General features: G+C 47.9%; 1 protein-coding gene and 1 long non-coding RNA gene across 9 annotated transcripts; one reads left to right on the top strand and one right to left on the bottom strand.

Annotated features, from left to right (window-relative positions):
- Window positions 1-783: 783 nt before the first annotated feature.
- Window positions 784-2,888, bottom strand: LOC137840799 (uncharacterized). Of its 2 annotated transcripts, none has more exons than XR_011087862.1 (2): window positions 2,753-2,888; window positions 784-2,199 (listed from the first exon to the last, which is right to left on the bottom strand). It is a non-coding gene; the product is annotated as an uncharacterized lncRNA (long non-coding RNA). The 2 variants fall into 2 exon arrangements; XR_011087861.1 differs by lacking the exon at window positions 2,753-2,888 and adding an exon at window positions 2,261-2,411.
- znf318 (zinc finger protein 318) lies at window positions 2,194-17,988 on the top strand. Of its 7 annotated transcripts, none has more exons than XM_049735243.2 (11): window positions 2,194-2,606; window positions 2,763-2,863; window positions 3,456-3,801; window positions 4,776-5,859; window positions 6,096-6,190; window positions 6,250-6,349; window positions 6,957-7,294; window positions 7,407-7,571; window positions 7,765-7,858; window positions 7,945-8,063; window positions 12,902-17,988. In XM_049735243.2, the coding sequence occupies exons 1-11, from the start codon at window positions 2,373-2,375 to the stop codon at window positions 13,004-13,006; spliced, it is 2,781 nt and encodes a 926-aa protein (XP_049591200.1). In that variant the 5' UTR covers window positions 2,194-2,372; the 3' UTR covers window positions 13,007-17,988. The 7 variants fall into 7 exon arrangements, with proteins under 7 accessions (XP_049591200.1, XP_049591198.1, XP_049591196.1 ...); XM_049735241.2 differs by lacking the exon at window positions 12,902-17,988 and adding an exon at window positions 9,458-12,623 and having other exon boundaries at window positions 3,456-3,795; XM_049735239.2 differs by lacking the exon at window positions 12,902-17,988 and adding an exon at window positions 9,458-12,623 and having other exon boundaries at window positions 7,410-7,571.
- Window positions 17,989-18,326: the final 338 nt, after the last annotated feature.

Here is an 18,326-nt window from a genome sequence, read left to right as displayed (position 1 = left end):
ACACGGTTCTTATGAATAATAGTTTCCATCACTTCAGCGCTTGCAGGTCACATTTATGAAATATGGTTATCTAATGAGGCGAAATCACATAAAACAGCAAACATTCTAACCAAATACATCATCTTGAAGAATCAGTGAAAGAATACATCTAAATAAAGTAATAAAGAAATCAATATTATTGTTGGTCTCCCTTTTTTTGCTAGTGCATCATGGTCTGGAGTAAAATTTGTTGTGGTAATTCTTGGGATAGAGCCGAGGTGTCGGTCCGTTAACCTAAGTCTGTGTCCACCTTTTTTTTCCTCGGGCCACTCATTTTAGTGGAAGGATTCCTGGGCAAGGTTTGTGGGTGGCATTAGCGTAAAACTGTATCTGAAAGCTCAGCGCGCGAATTACGAGAATGCTGACGTCACAGCCCACACTCGAAATTCGGCACTGATGGAAATAGAGCGCGGAGTGCGCCGGGTCCGTACTACTTAGTACGTACACGCACTTGTAAGTGTGCACGAGCTTTCCGACACGGCTTCCGGGAGTAAATGCGCGGGCGGGCTCTTCCCTATCTATTGGGGAAACATAGTAATTGCAGGAAGGATGACCAAAAAGAAGTTTATTAATACAATTTATTCTGGTTTGGCGGTGTTAGGTTACGGATTCTAGTTATTGATCTGACTCCAAATTGCGATCAACACTTAACACATAAATTGCTATGTCCTAATCCACACACTGGCGCACCTAACAATTTTGCGAGTTCGTTCTGTCAGAGAGAAGACCAGTAGATCAATCAGATCAAATTTACCAATTGTTTATTCCTGACAAAGCGCACTAATACAGGCCTGGGTCCCGGGTCCCTCACACTAAAACTCGTGCGTTTTTGTGACCACCAAAAGACGACACATTCTTCCGGGTTGCCCAGTTTTAAAGAAACACAATATGAATATTAAAGCATGCAAAATATTGTGAGATGATTGGTCGATGGCCATCTCCTCCCCATGTTGGTGTTATCACTGAGGTCAGGTGGTTGGATTTCCCCGCGAAGCCTGACCACATAGACGTGCTGTTGTTCTCGTTTCTCACCGACCTTGAGGTGTTCTCGTCCGGTACTCCCTGTCTGAGCCTATTCCACAACACTTCAAAGAAAACAAGTTCATGCAGTTTGCCTGCACATTCTTCGCCACCCACCAATCCACACAAGCACTCCAATACTAGATATTAATATGATTATAAGTTTAACACAACCTTAAAAAATATGTTTGCAAACTGCCGAAAGCACATTTCCCTTTAGCGGGCCGGATTTAACGGCCCCGTGGGCCGGATGTGGCCCGCGGGCCACAGTCTGCCTACGTCTAGTCTTAACTGAAATCGATGCCCATGTGTGTCATGGCCAGTGAAAGCAAGAGACTGCTGCTGAATCATGTGTGCCAAAGACGCTCGTTCTAACAAGGTAATCAAGTAAACAGCTTCTCCAACATTCAGGGAGATTCTTCAAGTCGTTACCGCATGGCAACACTGTGTTGACTCACGAAGGGGTGCCACCGATGTATGGGTCGGCCGACTTGAGCGTTCAATATTCATCCATCCATCCATTTTCTATACCGCTTGTTCCCAAGGGGGTCACGGACGTGCTAGAGCATGTCCCAGCAGTCATCGGGCAGTAGGCGGGTGACACCCTGAACTGGTTGCCAGCCAATTGCAGGGCAAACAGAGACAAACAACCATTTGCACTCACACCTAGGGACAATTTGAAGTGCTCAGTCAGCCGAAAAATCATGTTTTGGGGATCTGGGAGGAAACCCGAGTGCCCGGAGAAAACCCACGCGGGCATGGGGAGAACATGCAAACCCCACACAGGGAGGGCCAGAGGTGGAATCGGACCCACACCCTCCTAACTGTGAGGTGGACGTGCTAATCAGTGTCTCCACCGAGCCGCCGTCTAATATTCATCCCTTTTAAAACTTGTCAGGATTTTACCAATCGAAGACCGCTATATTCTTCATGCACTAAATAGTTAAATTGAGAATATAGTATAGTCTTTTGGTAGTTACTAATAGCGTAGCGAGCATCAAAAAGAAAATAATCGGGTAAAGGATTCTGCTGCTTAGTTCCCGGGTGAAATGAGTGCACGCAGCCCTGCTTTTGGAAGAGATTTCCGATGGTGACCGGTAGGTGGCGGTGATGCATCTGAATGCTGCGGGCCAACTGCCACTGAAAGAAAAAGAAGGAGGAGGCCAGCTAGCCTAGTATGCATCGCATTGTCAAAACGAACCTTTAGCTTCTGCCTGTGTTTTTTTTGGCTCCACGTTTCAGCACAAAGCCGTGCGCAAGAACCGGCAGCGTGTGTTGCTTTCGGTTCGAGCGTTGTTAGTTCTCGTCGAAACATGTTCCGCGGTCGGCCTCCGCCGAGGGGCTCTTTCGACAACCGCGGCCCGCCGCGGCTGTACCCGCATCCGAGAGGCGATGAGCAAAATCGGCCCAGATCACCGTACCACTCGGACTACCACCACCGCGGACACCCCGACTACCATCGCCCTCCGCCGCACCGCAGCTACTATCCTCCCGCTTCAGCAGGACACCGAGGCGGGAAGCACCGCTCCGCTGCTCCGCCCCGGGAGGTCAGGGCAATCAAATACACACACGCGCAACGCACACGAGTGGCTAGTTCCGGGGCTTGTGTTTGGTAGCGGGACGGGGAGATCAAAGAAGTCTCGAGTTTTTTGCAGTGTTCAACAAAACTAGTTTATCGGACGTGATGACAAACTTGTTTGCAGAGGTCGCCGTCTCCTTGCCATCGTCTTCCCGTTGACCACAAACTCGTCATCACGGTGGGCAACGAGCTAACCAGCTCCACGACTCCGCGTCAGCACGACAGGTCCGAACTTCTTATTCGCTCATAAACCTACGTAGCAATGTGACAACGTTTCTCATAAATGACAGTCTAGCTGGAACGGCCACATCGCTTGTTACCGCATCAAACTCCCCCTTAATGGTGACTGCGAGCCAGTAAGGAACGAGTGAAGGATTGCCGATTCACATGCGTGAATCATTGTGCATTGCCAATCCTTCACTCCCCAGATTTTCCCAAAATGTCAAAAGACTTTCATATCTGGAAACAGGCCAGATCGCCATACCGACTGCTTGGGCTACCAGAATCGCAGACACCCCGTGGCAGCATGCTCAGTGGTAAAGTGGCGTTCTCCCAACCAAGAGGTTGGTGGTTTGATCCCCAGCCATATGTCTCGATCATATTACACGCACCATAATCTTGTTTATGTACAAAAGCCTCAACAACCTCAGCGAATGAATAACTCATCAGTGGTCATCCTTTAATGGTTTTGTTTTGGAGAATATTTTAAGCGTGCTGTCACACGTTTTGGAGAAAATCCCTCAAACATGTCACTCAGAGACCGATTGCCCACCATGGAAATGGAGGATGTCAACATTGGCTGTGTGTGTCGCCACAGAGACAGAAGTCCGGACCGCAGTTGCGTCCGCAGCAGAAGTCGCGCAAGGAGCAAGAGCCGCCATCGCAGCCAGCGGCGCAGTAAGTCTCGGTCCACGTCCAGAGGGCGCAGTCGAGGACGGGCGTCCAGCCGGGCCTCAAGCCGGGCCCCAAGCCGGGCCAGCAGTCACAGCAGGAAGCGGAGCACCAGCAGCAGCTCCAGCAGCAGCTCCAGCAGCCCCCGTGCCAAACCTTTCAGCGAACTGGAAGTGGCTCGTCGCAGGAAGGAGCAGGAAGAATTGTTGCGTCTGCCCACCAAGTCCATCCTCAAGAAACGCTCCGACTACGAGCACTCACCGTTGGTGAGGGTGCGTTCCTTCCGATGACCACATTGAACACATTGAATATACCCATTGAACGCACCCTGGTCCTTTTCAGGTGGCTCGGTGGTGCACTGGTTCGGAGGGTGCGCGTTCGATTCCACCCTGTGTGGAGTTTGCATGTTCTCCCCGTGCCTGTGACGGTTTCCTCCGGGAATTCCGGTTTCTTCCCACCTCCCTAAAACAAGGCTGATTGAGCGCTCCAAATTGCCCATAAGTGCGAATTGTTGTTCATCTCTGTGTGCCCTGCGATTGGCTGGCCCAGTTTAGGGTGTCCTCCCGCCTACGATGACTGCTGGGATAGGCTCCAGCACACCCGCCACCCCTGCGGGAACAAGTGGTGCAGAAGATGGATGGATGGTCCTTTCCAAAGTACCTCGACAGAAGCTAACTGGCCTTGTAGTAAACTCAGTCACATCGGCACATTGAATCGCTCTATGCTGAAGAAGGCGACTGTTCAAGTTGCGATTGCTTTGAAACTTGAGTGGTGCAGTGAAAGTGAGCGGTGTTGCCTCATGCGCGTTTACCCGGCCAGCATGGCCTCCTCAAGCTGGCGAGAACCATAAGAACATTTCCACAGCTTGCGACTTGAAGCGACTTTTTCAATCCCATCCTTTGTCACTTGGTCCTGTCTTAAGCTGCGCCGTAGCCCTGTTGCTTTGCTAACATCTTTTTTTCTCACGAACTGGTGACATTTGCAACCAAAAGGAGGCTTCAGAAACTTGAGCTGACCACAGCGCACTTTGGAGTTTGCGCTTTGGCTTGTTAGGCAATTAAACGATTTGAGTTGTCCGTGGCAGCACTCGCCAAGCAAGTTTCACGTCCCAATGCCGGGAGGGCCTTTTGTATTTGGGACTGTGCCAAAGGACGCCGACTGCAATTTGGTGCCAATAGTTCTGGTGCCAGTCCCCATGCCGTCTTTGTTCACGAGGTGACTTTGTGTGTGCGTTTGTGTCGTTCAGACTTGTGACTCGGGCCTGTCTCACGTAGCGGAGGAGCTCCTGCGGGCCGTTAAAGGAATGGATTCGGCCGCCGTGGCGTCCGTGTTGAACGAGCTGCGGTCCGACCCGCAGATGTCGCAGCGGGCCGACTTCAACGCGGAAATCAAGGAGATCCTGAATTTGCTGGACCTGGCGGCGGTGGCCCAAGAAGCCAAGAGTTTGGCCACTGATATTGACGACGAGGAGAAGTTCCTGTATGGAGACTCGGCAGAACCCGAGATAGTGGTTCCGCCCGAGCCACTCCAGAACCACGCCTTTGATCTGTACGGTGATGTCACGGAGGACGTTCTCTACGACGATCTGCTGCCGGCCGCCATACCTACGGTGGTCTCGCCTCCCATTGCTGGCGAGGTCTGTACGGATTGGACCCCCTCGGCTCACGCCTCTGTTTCCCATGCTTCCGAACCGCCGCCGGACGAGGAGAACGATCAGCAGGCACTGGAAGACTACCAGAAGCTTCAGAACCTCTTGAAGACCATCGGCTTGGATCTGGGTGTGACAGAGATCAGCAAACTGGCTGCCAGGACCAAGGAGCGCTTGCATGGAAATAAGACACCCAAGCGACGGCGTCCACGTTACTCCTCCGGCAGCTCTGACGAAGGTCACAGCAGGCGCAGCCGCAGCTCAGATGAGGAAGAGGAGGACGACGACAAACGGGTCCGCCACGCCAGACGTGCGGGCAGTTGGAGCAAAGATGTCGGCAGCGCTATAAGTGAGGCGCCACAGCAAACGGCCGCCATTGACACCGCAGCCCCTTTGTCGGCGACGCCCGTCCCTGCGACCATGCCCGTCCCTCCCTCCTACCCGCCCTCGCATGCTCCAGGTATGCTGGCGCCCAGCTATCTGTCGCCAGGCTACGGCCAGTACGGGAACTTCTTGCCGTACGCGCAACCGCGGTGGCCCCCGCCTTTGTATCCGCCCCCAAGCTTGCCGCCGACACCCGGCGCCACCGACTTCCCGCTGACGCCCAGTGCCAACAACTTCCTGCAAGCTCTGCCGTACCATGCAGCTGAGCCCCAGCCGTCGCCACTTCCTGAGGTTAAAGGTCAGTCAGTGTCCACTTAGCTGAGGGCTGGTTTTCCGTTTGATTGGATGACAAGTAAATCTCGGAAGGGAAAAAGCAACGAGTGAAACTTGTCACTGAGTGGAAATGTCCCTGTTGTTTGCTTTTGTTTCTGTGGGGGCGGGCATCAATTTAAAGATAAATGTCATCCGGGGCCTTTAATTGCAGCCCCAGCATGGCCCGTGACCCTTGAAGGGTGACCTTGGCTTGTTGTTCAGGTGCCGTCAAGACTCCTTGGGTCTCTGGGAAGGGAGCGGTACCGGCTTTCTGTCAGGTGTCAGAGCAGGAGAACAACGAAAGCCAGAAGCAGAAGGTTGGTGCGCTTTCTCCCCTTGCCATCGCCAAGAGTCTTGCCGATGACCTGGTTTTCAGGTTCTGGAGGAGCGGGAGAACCTGAGACAGGAGCGAGAGCAGCGCATGAAAAAGAAGGAGTACCTCATGAAGGAACTGGAGCGACTCCGCAAGCAACAAGGTAGCGCATGCATGCACACCAGCGGGAGTGTCCGTCATGACGTATACTTGTGGGCACCTTCAAAGGCCAGATGTCAACTGGCTTGAAGGGTGGACTACATTAGGACCGACGGTGCTGTGGCATAAAGGTAGTCAGCCAAGCAGATTCTGGATTAGGACCGTGTATGATGACCTTTAGGTCAGCGTTGGCTGTTTATTTCGGAGTGGAGCTTTGGTAATAGTTCGTTGAGCCAGCCAGCCAGCGAGGCGATACGTCATCCTGAGTGGCGGCAGCAAGCTAATGACCCACTTGGCACATGCGTTGCTCGGAACGCTTGTTTTCTTCTTCCTCCCTTTGGTCTTCCCTGCCTTATTTTGGCGCATTACACTGGACCGAAAATCGCGCTCAGGAATTTGCCCCCAATTCTAAGTGATCACACTGCGTTTCGGTCTGCTCAGTGTTGGCATCTATGCTGTTTGAGTCATCTACACGTGGCCTGTCCGACACGCCTTTTGACATGACTGACAGTTCCTGCTGTGTTCTTTGCAGCCAGCGCGCCTCTCAAGATATTGCATTGCGACAACCGACTGAGTGGCGTTTTTTTTTTTTTTTTTTTTTGTGCTTTCAGGCGAGCTGCTGAGGAAGAAGCGTCGCGAGAAGGACGGTCACAAAGACCCGCTCCTGCAGGAGATCAGCCTCCTGCAGGAGGACATCATGATGCAGATCTCCAACCTGCGCAAGGAGCACGAGGTGGCCGAGAAGAAGCGCAGTGAGATCGATAAGGTGGCGCTCATCTTGGGGCTCGGACCCTCTGACCATCCCCGTTCGACATCCCGGGTGGCGCAGGAAGCCCACGCGCTGGCCAGGCCCGGTATAAGTAGGCCGCGCATGCAGCACAGTCCAGAGCGCCAACAAGATGGCAAGCGCCAACAAAATGATGCTGGCGGCGGTGGCATCTCCCTGAAGGTACAAACAAATCAACAAGCTCTTCATGGAACACTTCAAAACAACACTTGAATGTTGTGATCAAACTTTTTGCCATCACAACAATGCTCATAATCACATCTTTATTTCTTAGCAGGATGTGTCGGAAGCAAACCGGCAACTGCTCATTCCCGCGACTCCGCCCCCTGAGCCCTTTGAGTACTACGACGCTGGGAACCATTGGTGCAAAAGCTGTAACCTCACCTCGGGATCCATGTTCGATTTTTTTAACCACCTGCATAGCAAAACCCACCGCAAGGTTTGTCATGCTCGACCTCGGTCGTTAATTCTGTCAGATTTCCGGATGTCGTTTGTTGGGCCAAACTCTAGGCTTATCTGAATTTTGCCGGGTTTTTAAGTTTTGTTTTTTCCCCCCGTCTCCCTGTCTTTTTAACATCTCGTGACCAAACTTGCCCTTTTTGCCAGTTTCAAGCTGATGTTGTCTTTTCCAGACTCTGGACCCTTACGAGCGTCCGTGGGCCTCCTCGCCCACCCAAGCAGCGAAGAAAGCGCAGACGGAAGAGAAGCTAATGAAACCGGCCAAAGGTACCTCATGTCTATCATCTGGTAATGCGTGTGTTTGGGACGTCTTGAGGTTCCTGGTTGACATTTATTGTGGTGCTATCTTGCAGGTTCTGAGTTCTTATTTCCTGTGCGCGGATTTTTCTGTTTGCTGTGTGAAAAGTTCTTTGGAGACGCAATCTGCGCAGAAGAGCATGTCACCACTCACGGCCACAACGACAACTACAAGGTATTGAACAGCCGCCTGTGTCGCCTCCTGTGACAGCAACTCTGCGAGTTTGACCTGGCACGTTAGCTTTAACTTTGGCATTGGGCAGAATCCTCATATGTCCAAAAGCATCACTTTGCGGGGGACCCCCAAAATGGCAGCTTTGTTCAATCGTTAGCATTGCGCAAGCCACGCTTTAGATTGGTCAATCATTTGTAAAAGTAACACCCACGTGTTGACTGACCAAAAGTATCAATTTTTGAAACAAATACAGTAATCTCTCAATATATCGCGCTTCATTTATCGCGGCTTCAGTACATCGCAGATTTTTTTCCAAATTAAAAAAATAAATAAATAATTCAAAATAAAACTTCTAAATTGAGGAATTATGGCACGAAAGTTTCCCACACGCCAGCAGAAGGCCGGGAGTGCACACACAATTGCAGTACCTTGTTATAAAAAAAGTTGTTATAATAAGAGAACTCAAAACATATTTACAGTATTGTACCTTTTTATAAAAAAATTATAATAGAAGAGTGCTAAAAACATATTTACAGTATGTACGTATACTTTAGCTACATCTACATATATTACACACACAAACACGCACACACACACACACACATCATATTTATATTATTTATACATTATTTTCTGTATGTCATTTATACTACGTATTACTATAGTATTTACATGTTTGAAACTATTATTTAATGTTCTAATGGTAACATATGCACTTATATGGTTTAATATACATTTATTGATACACAAAAATGTATGTATGTCAAAAATGAGAGGGTGACACTACTTGGCAGATTTTCGCATATTGCGGGTGGTCTTGGAACCAATTATCCACGATAAACGAGGGATTACTGTATGATATGTGACTTGTGAGGCTTTGGCCCGAGGCCGGAGATAAGAGCCACGTGTAAAGCGTGTTGGAGTGTCTTTCACCCTAACCCAGGCGTCGGGAACCTATGGCTCGCGAGCCAGATACGGCTCTTTTGGTGACGTTATTAAAAATAATACATTAGTACACTCAAAAAATCGTTGGTCTTAATTAAAATACATGCATTTAATTGTATCTAGCCTATCGTTTTTTTTTTTTTTTAATGGTATGGCTCTCACAGAGAATTATTTGTAAAAAATGGGCATGTATGGCTCTGTCTGCCAAAAAGGTTCCCGACCCCTGCCCTAACCCTCAAGCAAAGCAAGCAAGGTGCCGGCTCCTGCTTCTGGTCGTCAGCTATATTGCATGTGGTTGTTGTCGTGGTGACACATTTTCTGGCGTCTTTCTCATTGGCCCAATTCCATTCTGCACTGAATTCAGAACATCTGAGTTCACACTATTCCACAGTCTGTCGTTGGGAATCTTTGACATTACCATTTTTTTCTTCTCTCATCCACTTGTTCAGAAAAAAATGCACAAGAATCCCCTGTATGAGCAGAGAAGAAATCTGGATCGCCAAGCTGGGCTGGCCTCCAACCAGACAGGCAAAAAACGTAAACATGAAGAAGACAAGGGTGAGAAAACCAAAGGCAAAAAGGAGAGAAAAGGTGGAAAGGACTTTGTCACAGAGTTCAGCTCATCCAAAGCTGGTCAGGAGGAAGAGAGAGCCAAAGTGTTGAAGAGGGAAAATGATCTTCAAACTATGAGGATGTCTTGTTATGCCAGGATAGAAGAGGAGGACAAATTGAGATCCAAGAAGAAAAGTGACAAGTGCCATTGGGCTGTAGAGGAAGAGAGGCCCAATTGGAGGAGAGATCAGCAAGAACGACACAAACCAAGCCAAGAAGGACGTCAGTATCGGAATCACAACCAGGAAGAAGAGCAGTACGAGCGCCGGCCACAACATGACGACAGATACAAGTTAGACAAACACCAGCGTGAACAAGACAAGGAGAAGAATGCGGAAAGTGCCTCAGAGCAAGTGGAAGCTGTGCTCAAGCCCTGCCACCCGCCCAAAGTCATCTGCGGACCCAGTCTGGCCATGAGAGCCAAACTACTCAAGCAGAACCCGGACGCTGCAAAGCTACCAGCGACCATCGGAAAGTTCACCTGGAAGAAACGGGAGAACCAGCTAGCTAAAGATGCCCAGAAAGCGGCTGCCGAGTTCATCAAGGACGACCAACGAGATGCCAATGCCGACTCGTTTGCAAAGTCTGTGGCCTTCGCTAAGGAAATTGCGCAAAAGTTATCTGGTACCGACAGCTCAATGGCGCCGCGGGTATCGAGTGGCGCCAACGCGTCGCCAGTGCCTGCCGACTTTTCAGCCCCTCCTGCAGCTCAGAGGAGAAAGTGCACTGTGATAAAACCCGCAGCTCTTAGCACTGGCAGCCCCTTCATAGTTCGTCAGGGCTCACCCATACCGGACAGAGCCCTTTTTCCTCCTCTTGAGAGACTGCCGGAAGCCAAGCGGGACACTCTCAATCCAGCCGCTTCCAAAATCGAATCCCAGCCTGGCCAACTTGTGTCTCAGTTTCACTATTTGTCTGATCCCAGAGCAGCATTCCCGGCATCGAGTCCCGCCCTCGCATTTGTCAGACCAGCGCCGACCACATTCCATTCGGGCTTGGGCTCATCCTTACCTAGGTCAAGTTCTACCCTAGGCGTTGTTAGACCAGCCCCGCCTCGGTTCCCTTCGACCCCATCGGACACCAGCTCTTTACCTGGGTCAAATCCAGCCTCGTCAGCGAGCAAACCAACTCCACCCGTGTCGAGGCCTGAAGTTAGCTCGGCCACTCCCCCGCCTTCGAGGCCTGAGGTTAAGCCTGAGGTTAACTCGGCCACTCCCCCGCCAGCGAGACCTGAGGTTAAGCCTGAGGTTAACTGGGCCACTCCCCTGACTTTGAGGCCTGAGGTTAACTGGGCCACTCCCCTGCCTTCGAGGCCTGTTAATCCGGCTCCCCAAGTGTCGCAATTTGTTCAGTCACCTGTTCAAGTGGAAATGGTGGACATGGAGCCGGATGTGGCCGCTCCCGGTGTCCCAGAGAGTGAGCAGACTCACATGGTATTTGTCAAACCACCGCCGCCCTTCAGCATGGTGGATGGCGCTCATAAGTCTGACAAACCAAAAACTAACCTGGCTGCTGCAAAAGCCCAGGATTTATTTGGTATCTTCTACAGTTCAAAGGACAAGACGGGACCCTTGTCCTTGTTAAAGTCAGGGGTAGTAGACATAAGTGAGACCCACAAAGGTCCATTTATCGCTGAACCAGTGGCGCATTCTGCAGCCCAACCTTCAAATGAATCTCCTCAGCCAGATTCCGCACTGCCAGAAAGCCTCCAACTGCAGTCCGAATCAGAGCTCCTAATCAAATCAGTTTGGTCTTTGCAGACCACCCCCGAGCGAGCACCTGAGGGAGTTCTGCTTGACACTTGCGTTGCGAGTCCACATGGAGAGGGTCCTGAAAGCACGCCAGCACATGCGACGCAAACTCAGCATGTTAAAACTTGTGAAGCCAAACCAGATGATGAAAACCCAAGGAGCTTTCCAGAACCACGCCGTGAAGCATCAACCAAGCTCAAATCTATTCCCGCTCCTAGAATGCCAGGGAAAACTGCAAAAAAGAGAACTCCTCCATCCTCCCATGTCCCCATCCGACAAACCCGATCCCAAACCAGGCTGCATCATCTCGAGCAGACCGTAGAAGATGCTGACCACAAGCTCTCAGAGTCTCTAGGAGACACCAAGCCAGACCTCTCAGATTCTCCAGCTGACGCTGACCTCAAACTTTCAGGGTCTGCAGGAGATGCTGACCAGAAACTCTCAGAGTCTGCAGGAGACGCTGACCCCAAGTTCTCTGAGTCTGAGGGAGATGCTGACCGAAATATCTCAGAGTCTGCCCAAGATGTTGACCAAAAACTCTGACTCTGCCTAAGATGCTGACCCGAAGCTCTTAGAGTCTGTAGGAGATTCTGACCAGATGCCCTCAGATTTTGCTGACCAGAAGCTCTTGGAGTCTGTAGGGGATTCTGACCAGAAGCCCTCAGATTCTATTGGCCCAAAGCCAGTCTGCAGGAAATTCTGACCAGAAACCCTCAGATTCTGCTGAAACCATTGGAGTCCCCAGGAGATGCTAAACCAAAGCTCCCTGGGACACCTCAAAATGATGAGACAATATTAATCTCCACTCTTCTGGACTCCTTGCTAATGTCAACCTAGAGTAGGAGGAGACACGAGGGAGGCTCTCGTTTGAAGGCTTTGTCCGTCAACATTCTTTTGGTTTTTCATCTGAGAATTCAAGACTTGGATAACATGTTCTTCTCTGTTATACAGGGATTGGTCTCGTACCTAGAGTACCACGTAACAAATAAAGAAAAAAAAAAGTCATTCTAAGATTACAAACAAAAGGATTTTTTTTCCTCATTTCTTTTCCTGACTGAACATTTGTGAGGTAAAGTACGCTTTACTTTTTCTATTCAACTTGAGTCGTACTGTTAGTAGATTTGCGTAGGTGGTCTTCCGCTTTGAACAATGATGGACCGGTGCTTGCAAACTTAATCTAGGAAATCCATAACATTTGGTTCCGTCTGCTTGTCTTGTGCAACCATGTTTTAATAAAAGTTACTTTGGGACACTTTTTCTCCTGTCCTTTTTAAAAATCAATGACAGTTTAGCTGTAGTATGCATCAATCAACTATAGGTCACATAGAAATGAAAAAAGTCACAAATGAATGAGTACTATTGGTTAATATAGAGTAAGTGTTTGTAATTGTAGCTCCATCATAGAAGATGACCAATGTGTTGTCCATTATTTCTCATTTTAACAAAGTGACATTTGAGCTCTGACGGACATCATTGCTGTGCACTTGAGTTGCTTGATGTGGTTTAGTTTACGCTGCTGACAATCTTCAGGTTGAAGGTGTTTCTTGGAGGAGGCCTTGTCGTTCCACTGAGGTGGCCAATCGCAAAAGGGCGTCCACGGGGCGCAAAACAGATGTGGACGTTGGTGGCCAATGAGGTGACTGCACTGTGAAGAGGAAAGTGACCCAGTGCCGAGCCCGCAGAACAAGCAGAATGCCCAACCGAATCAAGAAAGATAAGTCAAAGTCTGCTTTATTGTCAATTTCTTCACATGTCAAGACACACAAAGAGATCAAAATTGCGTTTCCTACTGTCCCACGGTGACAAGACATATTACATATTATATTATCATATTATATTATATAGGTCCACGGACAACGAAACATTCAAGTAAACAATACAAAAAGTAAAAACAAGAAGGCATATACAACGAATAATAAGAGCAATGAATAAATAATAAATAAATAAGAGCAACGTGGTTGAAATGGAGCAATTGTGCATACAGCACACAGTCAGGATAGAGCGCAAAAGTACAGGAGGAGTAGTGCAAGGTAGCCAACGTGGCCCAAAAGGCTAGGACATTATGCAGTGGAGGGGGGAGAGAGTTCAGGATCCTAACAGCCTGGAGTATGAAGCTATTGGTGAGTCTGGTGGTGTGGGAGCGCAGGCTTCTGTACCTCTTCCCAGAGGGCAGTAGATCAAACAAAGTGTGAGCGGGGTGACTCACATCTCTCACAATCGTGGTCGCCTTGCGTGTGAGATGGGAGGTGTTAATGTCCTTCAGGGAGGGGAGTGAAGCGCCAATAATCCTACCAGCTGTGTTCACTATGCGCTGCATGTTGTAGTCAGTGCAGCTTCCACCCCACACAGCGATACAACTGTAGAGGACGCTCTCAATGGTGCCACGGTAGAATGTGGTCATGATGGCTGGTGGAGCACTTGCTCGCCTGAGTTTCGGCAGGAAGTACAGGCGGCGCTGAGCTTTCTTCGCCAGTGATGCAGTGTTGGTGGTCCAGGAGAGGTCTTCACTGATGTGCATCCCCAGGAATCTGGTGCTGCACCGTCGATGGTCAGTGGCAGGTGTTGGGTGTGACCCTTCCGGAAGTCAACAACAATCTCCTTGGTCTTGCTGATGTTCAGCAGGAGGTTGTTGTCCCTGCACCATGTGGTGATTAGGTGAGAGGGCTTAGCTCAGATATGGGCAATTTATGGCCCGTGGGCCACATCCGGCCCACGGGGCCGTTTAATCCGGCCTGCCAAACCTGAATAAATTGTATTATTAAACTTTTTTTGGGGGGGGTCGTTTTCCCTGCAATTAATATGTTTCCTCAATAGATGGGGAAGCGCCCGCCCGTGCATTTACTCCCGGAAGCCGTGTCAGAAAGCTCGTGCAAACTCACAAGTGCGTGTACGTACTAAGTAGTACTCCGCACTCTATTTCCATCAGTGCCGAATTTCGAGTGTGGGCTGTGACGTCAGCATTTTCGTAATTCGCGTGCTGAGGTTTTAGATACAGTTTTACGCCAATGCCACCCACAAACCTTCCCCTGGAATCCTTTCATTAAAATGAGTGGCCCGAGGAAAAGAAAGGAGGACACTGAGTGCCGAGTGTTTAAAAAAAGAGTGGACAATTTGGCTCGACCTACGTGTGTGAGCAGACGTTCAGCCACATGAATGTTAACAAAGCCCGTCACAGATGTAGGTTAACGGACCGACACCTCGACTCTATCCTAAGAATTACCACAACAAATTTTACTCCAGACCATGATGCATTAGCAAAAAAGGGAAACCAACAATAATATTGATTTCGTTATTACTTTATTTAGATGTATTCTTTCACTGATTCTTCAAGATGATGTATTTGGTCAGAATGTTTGCCGTTTGATGTGATTTCGCCTCATTAGATAGACCTATTTCATAAATCTGACCTGCAGGCGCTGAAGTGATGGAAACTATTACTCATAAGAACAGTGTCATGTATAAATGCATTTGTTTTCAAAAAGCTTTTTTTGAATATCCAAATCTTTACTCCCTACTAAAAGTACAAACCTTTTATGCAATGACCTTTACATCTCATTTCTATTACTTCACACAAACTCTACATCCATCTGCTCCTGGTTCAAACAAAACAAAAAAAAAAAACAAAGGGGGGAATTGTGAGATTTTAAGTATTTTCAGATTTGATGGTTTTTAAGTCTTCAACATGCTGGACGGAGGAGAAGAAGCAGCTCGGCAGAAATGAAGTGAATGGGAGACAACATCATGAGATCGAGCCAAAGCCTGGTAACAAGTGTGAAGAGTTTCAAAATAGCTTATAATAAACTGTAGACCTTCACAAGATAGGATCAAATAGGTGGGAGAGTATTAAATGTAAAAAAAAAAAATTAGAACAATAACATACAGACTCCAACCAAATTGGGAACAGGTGGATTATGAACGTTAAAGTTTGAATAACACATTATTCACGTGATTCATTTGCAGGATAAACAATGGAAGGGATTGATAAACTGAACAAATTTAAGATGATTGCGGAAGTATTATGTCGAAAACAAATAGATTCAACAAGTTTTTTCCCTATAAAATGGTGCCGTTTGGGTTTGAAGTACATCGTCGCTTCAAAGGAGGAAAAGCATAATTTAAGATACGTGATTGATCAATGAGAAGGCTATCCCTTGTACCAGGGGTGTCAAACTCATTTGTTCACGGGCCGCAGTGTAGTCATAGCTTCTTTCGGAGGACCGGTATGGCTGTCATACCCAAATAAATGTGTGAGCACCTCATATTATATAGAGTAAAAGCTACAAAACAAACTGACAAGTAACTCGCTTTCAAATCAGACAAATAAAAACTGGTCTAATATTTAAAAATAAAATAAAATATTATTAAAAGTGAAGACAATTTGCAATTCGATTAATGACACATAAATATGAAGCACAATTTGTCTTCGCGGGCCGCATAAAATCATGTGGCGGGCTGCATCTGACCCCCAGGCCTTGATTTTGGCCTTTTACCTTTGTAAAGTAGGATTAGAATTTGATAAAACAGATATGGACATCCACATATTCCATTAGATTTTAAATTGCTTGCAATACAATTACAAATTAATTAACACCTGTGTGATTGATTGATTGATTGATTGATTGATTGATTGATTGATTGATTGATTGATTGATTGATTGGTTTATTGATTCATTGAGTGATTCATTGAGTGATTCATTGAGTGACTGACTGAATGACTGAGTGACCGAACGGGCAATCGTTCGATGTCTGTCTGTCTATATGTACTATATATGTATGTATGTATTTCGTTATTTGTTTATGTATTTTTCTTTCACATTTTCTTTCTCATCTTCCACTTCTTTCGGCTGCTCCTGTTAGGGGCCGCGACTGCAGAGTAATCGTTTCCATATCTTTCTGTGCGGCCACACCAACCATCTGCATGTCCTGCAACATCTTCATCTCTGCCACACTCTCCATTATTTTGGCCAGTAGAGATTTCCAAGCCTCGCTTCTAACATTCTTTCCGATAACTTCATGCTTTGGTTAATCAACATAACAACACCTCTGTAGCTACTACACTTCTGCGTATCGCCGTGGTCTGAAATACAAAATAGAAGTCAGCACCTTTCTGGGAATCTTCTCGCTTTTTAACAATCTCCCCTGCCATCCCTCCTTGATAGTTCCATGCTGTCACTGGAATGCCATCTAGGCCAATTGCCTTTCCACTCTCTCTTTTACAAATGTCTGGGTATGAATTTTATCTATATTTATTTTCTCACTCATTGGCGGCCCCACAGAGGGACTTGAAGCGGCTCCACAGAGGGACGTTGTGTGCCAACAGAGGGACCCTGGTGGCATCAATGATTTTGGTGACCTCAGGTCAACAGAGGGAGTGAAGGAATGGGTTTGAAATACAAAAAGTCCTACCTAGCTACAAAAACAGATATGCTCAAACCTCATTGAATAAAGTACATAAGCAGAAAAGTATATTCACACATCAAATCAATAAAAGAAACATTTTAAGCTTATAATTATACCTACACACCAAATCAATAAAGAAGACATAACTAAACATTTTTGATAAATGGTAATGAGAAAGGTTTTTATAACTTTATGATCTGATATATATTTCTGAGCACTTTGAAAGAACAAATGACTTTTGATATATTGCCTAAATAGCTTAATGACCCTTAAGGAACTGTGTAATGCATGCCTGATGTTTTTTCTCTAAATCATGGACACGGCCAGAGTCGTCTTGACCGTTCAGTACTTGATTGTATCTTATGTTTTGACTAATGCTAGACGCCAGTTTTTGATTATTACTGAACGCTCTGCACAGAGGGAAATATTTTGCCTAACAAAGAAAAGATACGGTTGGAAGCAGGATTAAACTAAGAATATAATGACGTAAGCAAAGACATGAAGTATTAAAAGCACAAACTTTACATAGTCAGGGAACAGCAATAGATTAATGATGTCACAGCAAAAAGCTAACATAATTTCGTACAAAATGACAAAATTGAAAGAATGAGGTACGACAGTGCATGTCCAAGATTGGAGAAGAATGTTCACAGGAAGGTCACGTGGAGATAAAAGCAGCAGGTGCCAGAGGGAGCCAGCCAAGGACTCGGCCAAAGATGATCGCCAAGGCCGAAAGACGGGATGGAAGACAACAGCCCCCACACACACCGAATCGCCCAATAACCAGCACCCACTCCCATGGCGAACTTGCCCCACCCCAAAGACTCATCACCCATCAAACTCGGCCCACACTGGCATGTGCAGCTGATATAAGCTAACCAAAGAACCTTGAACGTTGCCTTTTCTGAATGGAGACTTTCCGCTCTTGAAGGGCCCAGCGCTGTATTGTACTTTCCTGAAAACAGAGCTTTTTGAACAAGAATTGTGATTGAACTCAACCAACCTGTGTAAGTCTAATTTGTGCTTCAGTGTCTTAGCATTTTCCTAAATCTGAAGAAATCAAACGAGCATGCAGTGAGTACCGTATTTGCCGGTGTATAAGTCGACTCGGTGTATAAGTCGACCCCCTAAAATTCGACGGAAATTTACGATTTTATGATGTATCCTTTGTATAAGTCGAGCTCAATTGTTGCATTATATTAAACTTCAAAATTCAATATGCGAAATTTATTGACGAAATGTGTTCAAATTCCGGGAGGCCGTGCGCATGCGGCTGTTTATAAGCACCGCGGAGGAGATCGCGGAGCCTCATTCGACTTCCAGCGGCCGGCGAGCTCGCGCACGCCGCCCGGCACCACCGGGAGGCCGGAAATAGCTCCAAGCCGAGCGGATCGGCACTTTATAAGCACCGCGGAGGAGATCGCGGAGCCTCATTCGACTTCCAGCGGCCAGCGCACTCGCGCACGCCGCCCGGCACCACCGGGAGGCCGTGCACACGCGCCAAGTGGCCGGAAATAGCTCCCGCCGAGCGGACCGGCTCTTTATAAGCACCGCG

This window comes from Syngnathus scovelli, chromosome 12, assembly GCF_024217435.2.
Source record: "Syngnathus scovelli strain Florida chromosome 12, RoL_Ssco_1.2, whole genome shotgun sequence".
Lineage (NCBI taxonomy): Eukaryota > Metazoa > Chordata > Actinopteri > Syngnathiformes > Syngnathidae > Syngnathus > Syngnathus scovelli.
The sequence above is the reverse complement of the archived record's forward strand: the minus strand, read 5'-3'. Positions and strand labels throughout refer to the sequence as shown.

Coding starts and splice junctions, on each gene's coding strand:
- znf318 (XM_049735238.2), top strand. CDS start 2,373: ATGTTCCGCGGTCGGCCTCCGCCGAGGGGCTCTTTCGACAACCGCGGC. Junction 5,860..6,095: donor GCCACTTCCTGAGGTTAAAG/GTCAGTCAGTGT, acceptor CTTGTTGTTCAG/GTGCCGTCAAGACTCCTTGG. Junction 7,859..7,944: donor GCTAATGAAACCGGCCAAAG/GTACCTCATGTC, acceptor GCTATCTTGCAG/GTTCTGAGTTCTTATTTCCT.